The following is a 19,560-nucleotide window of genomic DNA, read 5'->3' as shown; positions in this document are numbered from 1 at the left end:
TGCACATTTATCTTAGAACTTTAGTAATAAAAAAATACAAATTCTTGTGCCCCACTCCAGACCTACTGAATCACAAACTTTGGGGAGGGCCCAGTAGTTTATGTTGTAATGTTTTAACAAGCTCTGGAGGTTATTCTGAGTTACAGTAAAGTTTGGAAACCATTGCTGTTGTATAAAAAATTAGCATGTGTATGTTGTCTTCTAATATGGAATTTTAAAATATTTTCCAACACTAATGAAATTTATCTTTGCTTATTAATGTTGATGATAGAGTCAAGGGTAGATGCTTGAATATGAGGGCAGGTAAAGAAGTTAGGAAGACCTTATTAGCTATGTTACTTCTGTGACTACTGATATGGCTGTGTTTGCATAGTTGAAAATATATCCTGATTACATTAGAGTATAACAATTCTATATATGTAAATTTCATTGTAGAACTTAAAATCTGTAAGATTAATGGTTCTGTTAGAAGTGTTAATACTTGAGAAAATACTACAATCAAAGTAAAAAGCTTAGTAGATGGGCTCAACCACAGAATGGAGGGGACAGAAATCAGTGAAGTGGAGGATAACAATAGAAATTATTCAGTCTTAACAATAGAAAATAGATGAAATATCAACAGAGTCTCAGGAACCTCTGATACTATAACAAAAGGTGTTATATTCCTATTATCAGAGTCCCAGAATGAGAGGAAAAGACAGTAGGACTGCAAACATAACCCAATAATTACTGAACATTTCCTACATTTGGTGAAAGACATAAGCCTGCAGATTTAAGAAGCTAAACAAACTTCATTCAGAAGAAATCCAAAGAAATCCACAGCAAGAAACATCATAATTAAACCTGTCAAAACTGAAGACCAACAAAAAGATGTTGAAAGCCAGGAAAAAATGACACATTAAAGAGAATGCTGTCGTTTGAGTATTTGTCCCCACCAAAATTCATGTTGAAATGTAATCCCCAGTGTAGCAGTATTGAGAGGTGGGACCTTTAAGAGGTAATTGGGTCATGAGGGCTCTGCTCTTATGAATAGGTTAATTCATTCATGCGTTCATGGAATCATGGGTTATCATGGGAATAAGACTGTTGGCTTTTTAAAAAGAGGAAGAGAGCTATGAGCTAGCACACTCAGCGCCCTCACCATGTGATGCCCTGCACCACCTCAGGACTCTGCAGAGTCCCTATTAGCAAAAAGGCCCTCGCCAGATGCGGCCCCTCAAAAAAACCATTTAAATAACGGATTTCTCTTCAGTATCCATGGAGGCCACCAGAAGGATATGCTACTGGATTTTTCAAATGCTAAAAGGACTATCAATGCAGAATTCTATACCTGATGAAAATATTTTTCAGAAATGAAGGGAAGAGAAATCAAGACATTTTCAGATGAAGAAAAACTAAGCATTTGTTGCCATTAGATTTACTCTAAAAGAATAAAGAAGTTCTGTAAACAGAAAGGAAACAAAAAAAGAAGGATCCTTGAGATGTCAGGAAAGGGGAAAGAAAGTGATGAACAAAAGTATGGATAAATACAATAGACTTTCCTTCTCCTCTGTTGTTTTCTAAATTATATTTGGTAGTTGAAACAAAAATTGTTAACACTGGTGTGGTTCTAAATGTATGTAAAGGAAATACTTATGAAAATTATGGCTGAGTGCAGCAATTTACACCTGTAATCCCAGTGCTTTGGGAGGTCAAGACAGGAGGATGGCTTGAGGACAAGAGTTTGAGACCAGCCTGGGGAACATAGCAAGACTCTTGTTTCTACAAAAAACTTAAAAATTAGACATGTTGGTGCATGCCTGTAGTCCTAGCTACTCAGAAGGCTGACATGGGAAGATCACTTGAGTCCAGGCATTTGAGGCTGCAGTTAGCTATGGTCACACCACCACACCCCATCCTCAGTGAAAGAGCAAGACCTTGTCACACACACACAAAGAAAATTATAAACAGGGGTAGGCAGAGGAGGGTAGGATTCCTATACTTCATTCCAACTAGTAAAATGATATGAGTGGCCTATGATAAATTATATATCTATAAGGTAATATCTAGAGAAACCTCTCAGAAACACTATGTATAAATCAAAAGAGAATTCTGAAACATTTTTAACATGCAAAGGCCGGAAAAAATAACAGAAATGATAAACAGAGAGAAAAGAAAATAAATCACAGATTTAAGATCTACCTTATCAAAAATTACATTAAATGTAAATAGTCTAAATAAAAGATACTGTCAGTGTAAAAAAATATGACCCAACTGTATTTATAATAAATTCACTTCAAATGTAACAGTATAAGCAGGTTGGAAGCAAATGGATAGAGGAAGAAATATGCAAAACATCAATCAAAGGAAACAAATGATTATATTAGTATCAGACAAAGTGGGCTTAGAACAAATTAAATTCATGGAGACAGATTAGGAACATTATGTAATGATATAAGGGATAATCACCCAAAATATATAGTGATATCAAATGCATACACACCAAACAGCAGAGATGTAAAAGATGCGGAGAAAATACCTGAAAACGGAAACAGAAAAATCCACAATTAGATATTGAAGTCTCCAACTCTGAGTATATATTTGATGAAACTAGATAGAAAATCAACAAGTATATAGACGAACTCAATGCCACTGTCAACCAACAGTATCTAATCCACGTTTATAGCACGCTCTACCCAACAACAGAATACACATGGCATTTCAAGTGCCAATGGGACTGATTATATTCTGGGCCATAAAACAACTCTGAAATTTTAAAGAGTTGAGATAATGCAAAGTATGTTTTCTGACTGTAATTATATTAGAAATCAGTAACAAAATAACAGGAGCATCTCCAAAATTCTTGGAAATTCAAATTAATTTCAAAGGTGAAGTCTCAAGGGAAATCAAAAAATGGATTGGATGGAATAAAAATAAAAATATAATAAAATATATCAAAATTTTGTGGGATACCGCTATAGCAGTGCCGAGAGGGAAATTTATGGCAGTCATGCATATATTGGAAAAGGAGGGAAGTTTCAAAACAAAGATCTAAGCCTTTAGCTCATGGACCTAGGAAAAGAAGAGAAAATCAGCCCAAAGCAAGCAGGAAGGAGGAAATATAAAGATAAAATCAGTCAAATGGAAAACAAAAAAAATTGAGAAAAATCAATAAAACAAAAAGATGGTTCTTTGTTAAGATCAATAAAATTGACAAACCTCTAGGAAGACTGACAAAAACAGATAGATTATCAGTATCATAAACGAAATAGGAGATACTACAACAGACCCTGTAAACATCAAAAAAGATAAGGAAATACTACAAACAACTCTACACACATAAATTTCAGATGAAATGGACCAATTCCTCAAAAAACAAAAGCTATTGCAGCTGTAGTTTGAAATAGTTCATTTGAATAGTTCTATAACCACTAAGAAAATTGTTTCTAGTTTTAAAACTTTAAAAAAGGAATATTCACATCCGAATGGTTTCACAGGAGAATTCTACCAAATACTTAAAGAATTAACATCATTTTTGTACAATCTCTACCAGAAAATAGATGAGAAGGGAACACTTCCTATTTTATTTTACAAACTAGTATTACACTTATTACAAAACCAAAGATAGTTAAAAAAAAATAAAAGAATGAAAATTACAGATCAGTATCCCTCAGGAATATAGATGGCAGAAATCCTTAACAAAATATTAGCAAATAAAATTCAGCAATATCTGAGAAGTTACACATCATGACTGAAAGGTCATTCCAGGCAATTAATGTAATCCACCATACTAACATGCTTGGGAATGGTTCCATGCAATAAAATCATTTGACAAAATCTAACACCTGTTCATGATGAAAAAATTAAAACTCCCAGAAAAATAAGAAAAGAGAATATTTTCCTTTACTTGGTAAATGGCATCTAGAAAAATCCTGCAGTTAACATTTTCTATAATTGTGAAAAGACTAAATGCTTTTACCTTAAGGTCAGGAACAAGGCAAGGATGTCTGCTCTTAGCACTCTTATTCAACATACTAAGAATCAAAGGGAGTACCCTTATATTGATAAAGCTTACCCTTTTTCTTAATGGCTAGACTTAGTGCTTTCCCTTTTAAGAGTAGGAATAATGCAAGTATGTTCGCTCTTACTCTTATTCAACTCATTGCTGTAAATTCTAGCCTATATAAGAAGGCAAGAAGAATTTTTAAAAATGTAGATTAGAAAATAAGAAATAAGACTGTCCCTGTTTGCAGGTGACGTGACTGTCTATGGAAAAAAAAAAATCCCATAAAATCTCCCAAAAAAAACCTTCCTAGAATTAATAAGTGAGTTCAGTAAGGCTGAAGAATACAAGATAAACACAAAATCAGTTATATTTCTTTATGTTAACAGTGAACACTAAAATAAAAATGCATGTCATTTGTAATGACTTAAAAAGCAAAAGTTTTAAATCTAGCAAACATTACAGAATATGTATGCTTAGAATTATACCATGCTGATGAAAGAAATTAAGTTGTAAGTAAGTGCAAAGGCATACTGTGTTCATGGATTAGAACACTTATTGTAGTAAAGATGCCAGTTCTTCCCAAATTCATACACAAATTTCATGCAATTCCTGTGAAAATTCCCGTAAGTTTTTTGTTTGTTTTTGTTGATATAGATAAGATTGTTTTCACATTTACTTGGAAAGGCAGAAGAACTAGAATGGCTAAAACTGTTCTTTTAGAGAATAGAGTTAAAAGAATCAGTCTACCTGATTTTTGTTATATAGCTGCAATAATCATACTGAGATACTAGTGGGGGGAGAGATACAAGAATTGGTAGAACAGAATAGAGGGCTCAGAAATAGATCCACACAAATACGCCCAGTTGTAATTTGACCAAAGTGCAAACACAATTCGGTGGAGGAAAACTAGCCTTTTTAATAAATGGTGCCAGAGTGATTGGATATCTATAGACAAAAAATAATTAACATTATCCCAAAACTCACAGCTTAATACAAATATTAAGTTAAAATGTGTAATTGACTTAAATGTAAAATGATTGGACTTTTAGGAAAAAAATAAAACCATAGGTAAAAAAAATCTTTGGCCTCTAGGGCTGGAAAAGAGTTCTTAAGAGTTGACACCAAAAATATAATCCATAAAAGAAAAATTTATAAATTTGTCTTCATCAAAACTTAACCATTTTGCTCTGAGAAAGACCCTGTGCAGAGGATGAAAAGACAGGCTACAAAGTGGAAGAAAATATATGCAAACTACTTATATATGACAAGGAATGATTATCTAGACTATATAAGGAACTTTCAGTACTTAACAGCAAAAAAGTAAGTAATCCAGTTAAAACACAGGCAAAAGATGTAAAGAAACATTTCGCTGAAGAGGATATATGGGTGAAAACTAAGCACATTAAAAGATGTTCAACATGATTAACCATTAGGAAAATGAAAATTAAAATCACACAGTCATATTATACAACTATAAAAAATAGTGACAACACCAAATGCTGGTGAGGATATAGAGAAACTGGATTACTAATATATTGCTGGTAAGAATGTAAAATGATACAGCCACTCTGGAAAACAAGTTTGACAGTCTGTTAAAAAACTAAATATGTAACTGCCACACATTTACCTCAAAGAAATGAAGACTTGTTTCACCCAATAACCTCTACACAAATGTTTATAGCAGCTTTATTTACAATAACCTAAAAATAGATGCCCTTCAATGGTTGAATAGTTAAATAAGCCATGGTACACCCATATAGTGGAATACTATTAAACAATAAAAAGGAATTAACTATCTGTATATGCAACAACTTGGATGAATCTCCAGAAAATTATGCTAAGTAAAACAAAACCAATATGAAAAGGTTACATAGTTGTGATTTCTTTCATATAACATTCTTGAAATGACAAAATTATATTAACAGAATAATCTAATAATGTTTCAAATACTTTTCTGTTTGCAGAAATCAAAATTATAAGACTTATAGAGGAAATAAGTGCATATACAGTCACGATGTTTCAGTCAAGGATAGACCACATATATGACAGTGGTCCCCTAGATTATAATACAATATTTTAACCATACCTTTTCTGTGTTTACATATGTTTAAATAAACAAATAGTTATCATTATATTACAGTTACCTACAGTATTAAGTACAGTAAAATGCTATATAGATATGTAGCCTGGGAGCAATAGGCTATACCATATAGCCTCGGTGTATAGTAGGCTATACCATCTAGGTTTGTGTAAGTACATTGTATGATGTTCACATAGTGACAGAATCACCTACTGGCATGTTTCTCAGAATGTGTCTTCATCATTAAGCAATGTGTGACTTATAATAATAGTGACTGTATTCAAAAAGCTAATAAACATTAAAAACGTTGAGCCTCATTGAAATAACCCCTGAAAGGTGACTTTTGGGAAGAGAGGAGAAGAAAGAAATGCTAAATTACATTGACAATTTTGAGGGGGAAGGGAAAAAGGGAAGAAGCTCTATATTAACTATACACATCAATGTAAGATACAGCCTAATATGTGTTGTGAATGAAGTAGGGGAGTGGGCGAATAAGCCCTCCAGTAAGTGCCCTTCACTATGGTTGGCTTTTCTTTAATCTCAAAGTGAATGTAATACAAAATAATTCATTTGTGTTCTGTTCATGTTCAGTTAATCTTGTGTTTTATAATTTGGAAAAGTTTAATGATTCATTATTTTGAATGTGTTTTTATACTTCACAGTGAGAGACCAACCACCAATTAGCCTTGATGTTAGACAAAAACAGCGTATCTCTATGGATGCATCATCATCCGAAGTGAAGGCCCCAGTCCTTCCAGAATGTATTCTTCCTATCCAGCCCAAAACTCTGAAAGACTTTCAGTAAGTTTCAACTTAATATGTAAATGTATAGTCATCTGCATGTCAGCACTTATAATTTAATGTCTTTATTTGAGAAATTAATTTAACTTCATGATCATTATAAGGTATTAGCAAAGAGTAGAGATTCAAAAGACTAGATGTCTCAAGTTGAAGGTGAAAGAAAATAAATGTATGAATAACAGGTAAGAGTTAGATAGGCTGCAGCAAAATAAAGGAAACATTGAGTAAGAGCCTGTGAATCAAAACAGGCGAAAAGAGATAAAAGTGGCAATTAAATAATAGACTTACCATTTTTAAAAATGAGAGTTCATTTATGATGTGACACATACAATAAAAGTTATATCACCATTCAAAAAAATCCAAATGCATATTTGAGGACTAAGTGGGAATGATAAAGACAGAATATAAACAAAGTCTCCAGAAGTTTAGCTATGAAGGGGAGGAAAGAGTGATCATTGAAAGAGACTTGTTAAGGATTATCTTTTTTAAAAAAATAAATAAATGGGAAACTTGAAGCTGGATTAGTATCTTAATCCAATTAAGAATTATAAATCCATAAACTATATTAACTAACTGGGACATATTTCTTTATTTGGTTTCAGTATTTTGTATTGCATGTTTGGTGACATTTATTAAAAAGTAATGCTAATTTTTCTGAATATGTCTATATATAAATATGTTAACATATGTTTTCATTTTAGGGAAGGTGTAGAAAAAGTTAAGTCATCGGGAGATTGGAAAGCAGTACATGATTTTTATCTAACAACATTTGATTCTTTCCCAGAATTAAATGCTGCATTTAAGGTAATTATACATAAAACACATTTTTCATTTCACTTTTACTTTTCAATTTTCCAAAAATGATATAATAAATTTACCTCATTTTCTACTCAGTGTTGATTTAAACATGCATATATATTGATTTCAGAAATTATACAGTATATACAGTTATGTAATATTACAAATATTATATACGTACATGGGTTTTTTAAGGGGGGTTTTTTGTTTTGTTTTGAGATGTAGTCTCATTCTGTTGCCCAGACTGGAATGCAGTGGCGCAGTCTCGGCTCGCTGCAGCTTCCACCTCTCAGGATCAAGCAATTCTCATGCCTTAGCCTCCTGAGTATCTGGGATTGCAGGTGCCTACCACCATACTTGGCTAATTTTTCTCTTTGTAGTAGAAACGGGGTTTCACCATGTTGGCCAGGCTGGTCTCGAACTCCTGGTCTCAGGTGATCCTCCCACCTTGGCCTCCCAAAGTGTTCAGATTACAGGTGTAAGCCACTGCATCCAGCCCTTAAATATTGTTTTTACTTGCTCTAATGTTAATGTTTAATGCCATTCTTTCAGTTTTAAAAAAGAAAGTTATTAAAATAATCTTTGTACATTTCTTTTTATTTTCAGGAGTTTTGTCTAACAGTTCTCTTTAATTATCAGACTAAAAAATAGTAGAAATTATGAAGGAATAGTATGGTTCAAATATTACTAATAGTCTTTAAAATGTTGAATATACTTAAATCTTAAATTGAATTTGCAGAAAGATGTCACTGCCTCATTTAATACCATTGAAGACTCTGGGATTAATGCTAAATTTGTGAATGCTGTATATGATACCTTAATTAATACTGTAAGTATTAGAAAATGCAAGTAGTATAATTCTTTGTCTCTTCTGTATTTCAAAAGCAGCCACACAAATATTGTAAAAATCACCTTATAACATAATTACCTTAGAAATTCTGATGCAATTTTATAGTAAATGTAGATGGAATTCTCAGAAAGTTAGATTATTTTATTCTTTTATTTTTTAACTATGAACTAAGCAGCAAATGCTTTTATATCCAATCATTTTTAAGAAAGACGTGCTAAAGTCATGCTTTACTTAGCAAAAGGAGGTAAGCTATTTAATTACTTGGAATTGCACTGAATCTGTAGATTAGTGATTCTTAAACATTAGCCTCTATCAGAATCACAAGAAGGGCTTGTTAAAATACAGAATTTTAGATTCACTAGATCTTGGGTGAAACCCAAGAATTTTCATTTGTAACAAGTTCTCAGGATATGTTGATGCTTCTGACCCAGGGACCACATTTTGAGAACCCCACTGCTATAGGTCAATTTGTGAAAAATTGACATCTTTTCAATCCATAAGCATACTGTATCCCTTTAGATACCTAGGTCTTCTTTAATTTATCTTGGTAATGTTTTGTAGTTTTCTGGGTTGAAGTGTTACACATTTCTCATTACATTTATTTCTTGATACTTCATGTTTTTTGATGCTATTATAATTTGATTTTCCAATTGTGACTAATATATGGAACTGCTTTCACATCTTTATCTGAATACAGTTGACCCTTGAACAATGTGAGGGTTTGGGGTGCTAACCCCCATGCAGTAAAAAAAAATCTGTGTATAACTTTTGATTCCCCAGAAACTTGATTACTAATAGCCTATTGTTAACCAGAAGTTTTACTGATAACATAAACAGTTAACATATATTTTATGTTACATATATTATATACTGTATTCTTACAATAAAGTAAGCTAAGGAAAAGGCAATGTTATTAAGAAAATTATAAGGAAGAGAAAATATATTTATTATCTATTAAGTAGGAGTGGACTGTTATAAAGGTCTTGATCCTTACTAAGTAAGGTGAGGAAGAGGAGGGGTTGGTCTTTCTGTCTCAGGTGGCAGAGGTAAAAGAAAATCTGTACATAATTTGGGCTTGCACAATTCAAACCTGCATTCAAGAGTAAAGTGACTTTGCTATATTCATCCCTTAATTCTAATAATACACCAGTAAATTAACTTGCATTTTCTATTGTATAGTCTTGTCATTTGTTAAAAAGGAGAGTTTTATCTCCTAATTCTTATGTCTTATATGGATATATGCATGTATTTGCATTGACTGGGACCTCTTTCATAATTGTGAATAGAAGTAGTAATAGCAGACCTCTTTGTCTTATTTATTCCCAATATGAGTACTTCACTTTTTTTTTTTTTTTTTTTAGAGATGGAGTTTCACCATATTGGTCAGGCTGGTCTCGAACTCCTGACCTCAGGTGATCCACCTGCCTCAGCCTCCCAAAGGCTGGGATTACAGGCATGAGCCACCGTGCCCAGCCCCAAGTACTTCACTATTAAATATAAACATCCTTTGTCATTAAAGAAATAAAAATAACATTACACATCCGTCAAAATTAATAAAATTGTTCAAAAACTTTACCATGTATTGGCAATATTGTGGAACAGTTGGAACTTTCATCCATTGATGATGTAAGTATAAATTGGTACAACCACTTTGGGAAAAATATTTGGCATGATCTAACACTGAGCATATGCATATTCTGTAACCCAGTAATCCCATTCCTAAGCACACTTCTCTGAACTTAATTTTTTTTTTGAATTTTAATTTCTTTTGAATTTGAGTCATTTTTTGCAAACTAGGAAACAGAATCAACCTAAGGCAATCTAGTCCTCAAGGGATCCAGGCTGAGCCTATGATCTTTAGCAAACAACATCATAATACAAATTTGCTAGCAATAGGGTATAAATTCTCATTAATAACCACTTACCTACCTTTTTAATTAGGAAACAGCCAAAAGTCCAATTCTTAAAGGGATGACATATAGAACATCTTAATCTACAAAGGCCAGAATGACCCAAGTTATATGCTGAACAAACTATTGGTGAACCAAATCAGAGCTGGCCAAGGATTGGTAAACAGAGTAAGTGTTCACATTTTGAACACTTAAGTACAAGGTATAAGATAATTATCCCTTTTCTCACTATATTGCTCAGGCTGGTCTTGGACTCCTGACCTCAAGCAGTCGTCCTGCTTGGCCTCCCCAAACTGTTGGGATTAGAGGTATCAACCACAGAGATTGACCAGGAGGGCTTTCTGTAGACTAAAGACTAATGTAGCCATCATTTGTGCTGCAGAGCCTTGAGTATTTCTCTTTACTATTGGGGATTCTGGTAGCCAGACTGGTACTGGATACTGTCATAACATGCTGACACAGCTACAGTTGGAGCATACACCATTGCTACCTGTGCACCAAGAGCTTGGCCATGATTGGCATGAGGCCCCATGGCATAACCCACATGACAGCCACTCAGCCTACCCCAGCATGGACCAGTCCTCTCTGAGTTCTTTTGACTTGAAATATTAATATTTTATATACATTAAAAAATTGAATCTACAGACATGAGGGGAAAACCCCTAAAGTGAAATACAGACAGAAAATAATTAACCCTAACTATATTTTGAATGAATACTATAACCATATTTTCAAAACCTTGACTGAAAAACTTTTGTACATAGTACTTTATGTAATCCTAGATCTTTAACTTTTCTTGGTAGTTTGGGATTTTTTCCCCCTCAGTGGTATAGACAAATAATTCTGAGATTACATTCTATATATTGTTGAACTAAACAAATAAGTAAATATATCAATGTTTCTGGGAGTCAGGTTTCTCATTTTAGAAAAGGGAGATACAAATATGGGATGAGAGAGGCTAGAAACAATTCTGGGAATTGAATTCAAGTTGGAGGCATTGTAATGATCTCATGGTTTTTAATAGATGTAGATACATGTGTGTGCATGCAAGTGTGTATGTTCTAGTCCTGTGCACTGAAAGGGCCTACAGCAATAATGTGCCAGTAGCAGTGTAGCAATAAGTACTTCACTGTACTTATCTTGGTTTCTAAATACCATTTCACACTAAAAAAAACATAGCTCCCTAGAAAAATGGCTAATGAAAAAAAAAAGGAGAGAGAGAAATGGCTAATTCTAAGACCAAGGCAGGGAAAGTACAAAATGAACCTGAAACAACTAGTATCTTACTATTAATTATGATGTTAGCTATAGGTTTTATAATAGATGTTCTTTATCAAGTTGAGGAAGTTCACTTCTATTTGTTGTTTGCTGATAATTTTTATCATGAATGGGTGTTGGATTTTATCAGATGCTTCTTTTGCATCTATTGATATGATCACATGATTTTTCTTTTTTAGATTGTTGTGATGAATTACTTTATTTTCAAATGTTGAACTAGATTTGCATAAACTGAAGTAAATCCCACTTGGTTGTGTTGTATAATTTTTATATGTTTTTGGTTCAATTTGCTAATATTTTGTTGAGGATTTTTCGCGTCCACGTTCATGAGAGGTATTGGTCTATAATTTTCCTTTCTTGTAATATCTTTCTCTGGTTTGAGTATTAGGGTAATGCTGGCCTCACAGAATGACTTAGAATTTATTCTCTCTGCTTCTGTTTTCTGGAAGAAATAGTAAAGAATTAATCTCACTTATTTCTTAAATATTTGGTAGAATTTACCATTAAAGCCATCTGACATGGTGTTTTCTGTTTTAGAAGGTTAACAATTATTGACTTGGTACCTTTAATAGACACAGGCTTATTCAGATTATCTGTTTCTCCTGATATTAATTTTGGTAGATGGTGTTTTTCAGTAATATATCTAGGTTATGAAATTTATGAGGATAGAGTTATTCATAATAGTCCTATATTATCCTTTTAATGTCCATAGAATCAGTGTGAGAATGATCTTTCATTTAGTTTCGTGTTTTCTCACTTTCTTTTGTGATTAGTCTTGCTAGAGATTTATCACTTTTATTGATCTCTTCAAAAAAATTATAATATGGTCACGTTGATTTTCTCTATTCCCTTTTTTCAGTTTCATTGACTTCTCTAATTTTTATGATATCTTGTCTTCTGCTTACCTTGGATTTAATTTGCTCTTTTGTTTTAGTTTCCTAAGGTGGGAACTTAAATGATTAACTTTAGATTTTTTGCTAATATATTCATTTAGTGCTATACATTGCCCTCTCAACACTGCTTTTGTTATGTCCCACAAATTTTGATAGGTTGTATTTTCATTTGTTTTCCATTGCTAAACATAGACTTAGCACATGATCCTGCACTTATACTCATACATATATTTACCCAAATGAGTTAAAAATTTATGTTCACTCAAAAACCTGCACACAAATGGTTATAGCAGCCTTATTAATTACCAAAAATGTCCCTCCATAGGTGAAAGGATGAACTGTGGTACATTCCATATCATGGAAATTATTCAGTGATAAGAAGAAATGAGATACCAAATGGATGTAAAAGACATGGAGAAACATTAAATACATATTGCTAAATGAAGGAAGCTAGTCTTAAAGGCTGTTAAAAAAAAAAACAATAATGGAGATGTGCAGCCAAAATGGCCAACTAGATGCATCCAGGAGGAACATCTGCCACCCAGAGACAGGACATCAGGAAGACTGGCACACTCCAAGCAGATCTTCAGAGAGAAGGCATTGAGATTAGACAGATGGAGGACATAGATGCTGGGCTGAAGGGAGAAGGAGCTGGGAAACCTGGGTGGGGCTACCAAGTACTAGAACTCATTCATGACCCCCAGCAACTCCTGTGGAAAGGATAAGTTGAACAGGCAAGAAGCAGCCTGCCCTTGCCACAGACCTTCAGAATCCTGACAACAGGAGAGTCCATGACCCCCATGGACACTTGAGCTAGCAGGAGAGTTGCTTACACAGGTGGTAGGGACAGGACTCCAGCCTGTGTGGAGCCCAGTTGGTTTGGTATGGGAATATCTGCAGTGGAGCATGGCCAGGGATGCCCATCTCTCAAGACTCACCATGCTCCTCTAGGAGACTTTACCCTTGAGATGACTGTCAGACCTGGACAGAGTTGGGCAGCCTTGCCTGTGAGATGGTGCCAGACCAATCTGAGTGTTTCTCTGACTGCCGGCCTCTCCCAGGCCCCCAGCGTGGCCACACTTGCAGTGCACCCTCGATACCTAACCAGGTTACTTCCTGGGGCACAGGTCCTTCACCAGCAGACCACTCCTGACTGTCATGGTGTCCAGCAGAGTGGCCACCACCAACACACACCACCCTACCTGCAACCTTCCCCCATCACCACCTCCCCTGCACTGCTTTGCCAGCATGAATTTGTCCACAGTCACCTTCCCACCACTTTTCCAAGGTTTGTGGGTGAGTGGACCTCACTTCTCCCCACTGCATCAGTAGGTGTGTGCACCCCACCATGCTACTGCTGCATGAGTACATGCTGCTTCCCCCATTGGCATGCAGACACCCAATCATGCCACAATTGCTGCTACAAACGTGCACATGGATACTAGCAACTCAAACCCCCTCCACTCCCATGCTGCCACCACTGCTGGTACAAATGCATGTGCACAGAGGCCAGCATCCTTGCCCCCACCAGCACCCCACACATACTGTAACACTAATGCTGCCAGCTCAAGAGCATGCAGCAATGCCACAAGTCTGCTCCCACTAGTACCTTGCCCCAGCTGATATGTATGCATCGGACCACACAGCTCTGAGTGGCTGCTGGCACATGCAAGCAAGCACAGATCCAACTGCCACCACCCCAGTGAAGTGTTTTTTTCTGGCACCACCCATCAGAGTTATTGTCAGTGGGCCAAGAAGACCTCAGCCCTTTTGGCACAATAGGTTCCTAACCTTGAGGGGCCAGAGAACAAAGCCAAGGGCTCAGTGTATGCAGCCCAGGAGTGCTAAGCTGAGCCTTGGCCCACTAAAATTTTCCAGAAACAAAGCCATTCAACCGAACCCTCTTTATACCACAATCAAACCCACAAGTGCATCAGAGAAGATACAAGCAAAAAAAAAATCCCATTCAAAGGATAACAACTCCAGAAACTGAAGGAATGTCAACTCAGATGAGAAAGAAGCAGCACAAGAACTCCGACAAATCAGAAAGCCAGTGTCTTCTCACCTCCTAATGACTGCACTAGTTCCCCAGCATTGGGTCTTAACCAGGCTGAAATGACAGAAATAGAATTCAGAATATGGATAGAAACAAAGATCATTAAGATTCAGGAGAAAGTAGAAGCCCAATATAAGGAATCTAAAGAATACAATAAAATGATACAGTAGATAAAAGATGAAATAGCTGTTTTAAAAAGGACCAAACTGATCTGACAGAGCTGAAAAACTCACTTCACAGATTGTCCCCCGTCTCTACAAAAAAAGTTTTTAAAAGTTAACTGAGTGTGGTGATACATACTTATAGTTCCAGGTACTTGGGAGGCTATAGTGGGAGGATCGCATGAGCCCAGGAGTTCAAAACTGCAGTGGGCTATGATTGTGCAACCGCACTGCAGCCTGAACAACAGAGTTAGACGCTATCTCAAAAAAAAAAAAAAAAAAAAAAAAAGAATGCAGTTGCAAACATTAACAGCAGAATTGACCAAGCTAAAGAAGGACTAACAAAGCCTCCAAGAAATATGGGATTATGTAAAGAGACCAAATCTGCAACTCATTGACGTCTTGGAAAGAGAGGAAGAGAAAGCAAGCCATTTAGAAAACTTATTTGAGTATATCATCCATGAAAATTTCCTCAACTTTACTAAAGAGGCCAACATTCAAATTCAGGATTCAGAGAACTCCTGCAATATAGAAGATGACCATCCCTAAGACACACAGTCCTCAGATTCTCCAAAGTCAAAATGAATGAAAAAATGTTAAAGGCAATTAGAGAAAAGGAGCAGATCACCTCCAGTGGGAACCCTATCAGGCTAACAGCAGACCTTTGAGCAGAGACCCTACAATACGGAAGAGATTGGGAGCCTATATTCAGCATTATTAACAAAAAGATATTCCAACCAAGAATTTCATATACAGCCAAACTAAGCTTCATAATTGAAGGAGAAATAAGATACTTTTCTGATAAGTAAATGCTAAAGGAATTCGTTACCACCAAACTTGCCTTAGAAGAGATCCTTAAGGGAGTGCTAAATATGGAAAGGAAAGACTGTTACCGGCCACTACAAAAACATATTTAAGCACATAAACCATTGACAGTGTAAAGCAACCACACAACCAATTCTGCATAATAACTAGCTTAACAACATGATTACAGGAATATAAAAAGACTAATGCCCACATAAAGGCACAGAGTGGCAAATTGGATAAAGAAGAAAGACCAACCTATATGCTATCTTCAAGAGACCCATCTCACATACAGTGACTTCCATAGGCTCCAAGTAAAGCAATGGAGAAAGCTCTAACAAGAATAATAGAAAAGAAAAAAGAGCAGGGGTTGCTATTGCAATTTCAGACTAAACAGACTTTTTAAACCAACAACTATCAAAAAAGACAAGAGCATTACATAATGGTATAGAGTTCAGTTCAGCAAGAAGACTTTTAAGTATCCCAAATATATATGTACCTAATACAGGAGCACCTAGATTTATAAAGGAAGTTCTTTAGAGATCTACAAGGAGACTTAGATAACCATACAATAATAGTGGAAGACTTCAAAACCCCACCAACAGTATTAGATGTTTGAGGGACAATCTAACAAAGATACATGGGACCTGAATTTGTCATTTGACCAAATGGACCTAACAGATATCTACAGAACTCTCCACCCCAAAACAACAGAATACACATTATTCTGAGCTGCACATGACACGTACTTTAAGATTGACTACACAATCAACCATAAAACAATTCTCAGCAAACCTTTAAAAGATGAATTCATACCAACCACCATAGCACAATAAAAATAAAAATCCATTCTGAGAAAAACACTCAAAAGCATACAATTATAAGGAAATTAAACAATCTGCTCCTGGGTGACTTTTAGGTAAGCAGTGAAATTAAGGCAGAAATCAAGAAATTTGTTGAAACTAATGAGAACAAATATACAACATATCAGAGTGCCTGGGACCCAGCTAAAGCAGCGTGAAAAGAAAGTTTATGGAGCTAAGTGTCTACGTCAAAATGTTAGAAAGATCTCAAGTTAACATAATATCACACCTAGAAGATCTATAGACACAAACACAAACTAAGCCCAAAGGTAGCAGAAGACAAGACATAACCAAAATCAGAGCTGAACTGAAGGAAATCGAGTCACACCTACAACCAACTGATCTTTGACAAAGCCGACAAAAACAAGCAGTAGGGAAAGTATTCCCTGTTCAATAAATAGTGCTGGGATAACTTGCTAGCTATATGTAAAATGGGTCCATATTGAAAGTGGACCCATTTATTTCACCATATACAAAACCAACTCAAGACAAAGACTTTAATATAAAAACTGAAAGCCTAAAAAGCCTAGAAGATAACCTAGGAAATGTCATTCTGGTTGTAGGCCCTAGCTAAGATTACATGACAAAGATGCCAAAAGCAATTGTGACTAAAACAAAAATTGGTGATTGAGACCTAATTAAAGAGCTTCTGCATGACAAAAGAAACTATCAACAGTAAATAGACAACCTGCAGAATAGGAGAAAATATTTGCAAACTATGCATCCAACAGAATCTATAAAGAACTGAAATAAATTAATAAGCAAAAGCAAATGACTTCATTAAAAAGTGGACAAAGGACATGAACAGACATTTTTCAAAAGAAGACATACATGTGTCCAACAAGCATCTGAAGAAATGCTCAGCATTGCTGATCATTAGAGAAATGCAAATCAAAACCTCAATGAGATGACATTTCACACCAGTCAGAATGGCTGTTACTAAAAAGTCAAAAAATGGGAGATTGCCGAGAAAAGGGAATGCTTATACAATGCTGATAATGTAAATTAGTTCAGCCATTGTGTAAAGCTTAATTACCATTTGAATCAGCCATCCCATTATTGGATATATACCCAAGGGAATATAAATTGTTCTACCATAAAGACACATGTCACGTGTATGTTCATTGCAGCACTATTTACAACAGCGAAGACATGGAATCAATCTAAATGCCCATCAGTGGTAGACTGGATAAAGAAAATGTGGTACATGTATACCATGGGATGCTATGTAATCATAAAAAAGAATGAGATCATGTCCTTTGCAACAACATGGAGGGAGTTGGAGACCATTATCCTAAGTAAACCAACATAGAAACAGAAAACCAAATACTGTATGCTCTCATTTGTAAGTGGGAGCTAAACGACAAGAACATATGAAACCTAAAAGGGAAACGAGACAGTGGGGCCTATATTAGGATGGAAGATGGGAGGCAGAGGAGTATCAGAAAAACTACCTATCAGGTACTATGCTTATTTACCTGGATGATGAAATATTCAATACACCAAACTTCACACCATGCAATTTACCTATATGACAAACCTGCACATGCACCCCTGAACCTAAAAAATAAAAGTTCAAAAAGAAAAGTAAAAAAACAGTGGATGCTGGTGAGGTTGTGGAAAAAAGGGAACAATTATACACTGCTGTTGGGAACATGAATTAGTTCAGCAATTGTGGAAAGCAGTGTGGCAGTTCCTCAAAGAACTTAGAACTTCCATTTGACCCAGCAGTTCCATTATTGAGTGTATACCCAAAGGAATATAAATTATTCTACTGTAAAGGCACTCGTACATGTATGTTTGTTGCAGCACTATTCACAATAATGACAATATGAAAGACATAGAATCAACCTAAATGCTCATCGACTTTAGACTGGATAAAGAAAATGTGGTATATATACACCATGGAATGCCATTAAGTCACAATAAGAATGAGATCATTTTCTTGGCAGCATTATGGATGGAGCTGGAGGCTATTATCCTAAGCGAACTAATGCAGGAACAGAAAACCAAGTACTGCATGTTCTCACAAGAGAGAGCTAAACAGAGTACACATGGACAGAAAGAGGGGAACAACAGATACTGGCGATTACTTGAGGGTGGACAGTGGAAGGAGAGTGAAGATCAAAAAACTACCCATCAAGTACTATGTTTATTACCTGGGTGATGAAATAATCTGTATACCAAACCCCCATGACATACAGTTTGCCTATATAACCTGCACATGTACCCCGGAACCTAAAATAAGTTTTTTAAAATGGCAAATTATTAAAAAGTGACAATAATGAATTATAACTGACTAGGTAAAATAAGTATCTGATCCATACTGATATTACATATCCATATTGATAATCAATAAATACATTATTGCTAGGGAGGTAAATATATAAATAAATGTAAGAGCAAAGAAAGGCTTTTTTAACAGTAAAATGTGTTCCAATCAAAATACCACTGATCTTCACAGAAATAGAAAAAACAATTCTAACATTTATACAGAACCACAAAAGACCCGGAATAACCGAAGCTTTCCTAGGCAAAAAGAATAAAAATGGTGGGATCACATGACCAGACTTCAAATTATACTGCAGACTTAATAGTAACCAAAACAGCATGGTGTAAGAATAGTTGTATAGACCAGTGGAACAGAAGAGAGAGCCCACAAGTAAATCCAGATGTCAACAGTGAACTCATTTTTGACAAATGTTTCAAGTACATACTTTGGGGAAAGAACGTCTCTTCAATGAATGCTACTGGGAAAACAATATCCCTATGCAGAAAAATGAAAGTAGACCCATATCTTTCCATATACAAAAATGACATCAAAATGCATTAAATGCTTAAAGACCTCAAACTATGAAACTGCTAAAAGGAAACTGCGGGACATTGGAGTGGGCTAAGACTTCTTGAGTTCTACCCCACAGGAAACAGGCAACCAAAGCAAAAATGGACAGATGGGATCACATCAAGTTAAAAAGCTTCTGCACAGAAAAAGAAACAATCAACAAAATGAAGAAACAACTCACAGAATGAGAGAAAACATTTTGCAGACCACCCACCTGACAAGAGATTAATAATCAAAAT

At 35.3% G+C, this 19,560-nt stretch overlaps 1 protein-coding gene across 5 annotated transcripts in view; it reads left to right on the top strand.

The window, feature by feature from the left end:
• Positions 1-19,560, top strand: part of HECTD2 (HECT domain E3 ubiquitin protein ligase 2) — a 92,092-nt gene that overhangs the window by 38,170 nt on the left and 34,362 nt on the right. For all 5 annotated transcript variants that reach the window (XM_037727740.1, XM_037727741.1, XM_017498215.2 and 2 more), the window contains exons 3-5: positions 6,728-6,866; positions 7,568-7,670; positions 8,404-8,493. In XM_037727740.1, coding sequence (XP_037583668.1) covers positions 6,781-6,866; positions 7,568-7,670; positions 8,404-8,493 — 279 coding nt within the window. In that variant the 5' untranslated portion in view covers positions 6,728-6,780. The remainder of the gene's footprint in view (positions 1-6,727; positions 6,867-7,567; positions 7,671-8,403; positions 8,494-19,560) is intronic.

Source organism: Cebus imitator, unplaced genomic scaffold (genome assembly GCF_001604975.1).
Source record: "Cebus imitator isolate Cc_AM_T3 unplaced genomic scaffold, Cebus_imitator-1.0 Scaffold238, whole genome shotgun sequence".
NCBI lineage: Eukaryota > Metazoa > Chordata > Mammalia > Primates > Cebidae > Cebus > Cebus imitator.
This window is presented reverse-complemented; position numbering and strand designations above follow the sequence as displayed.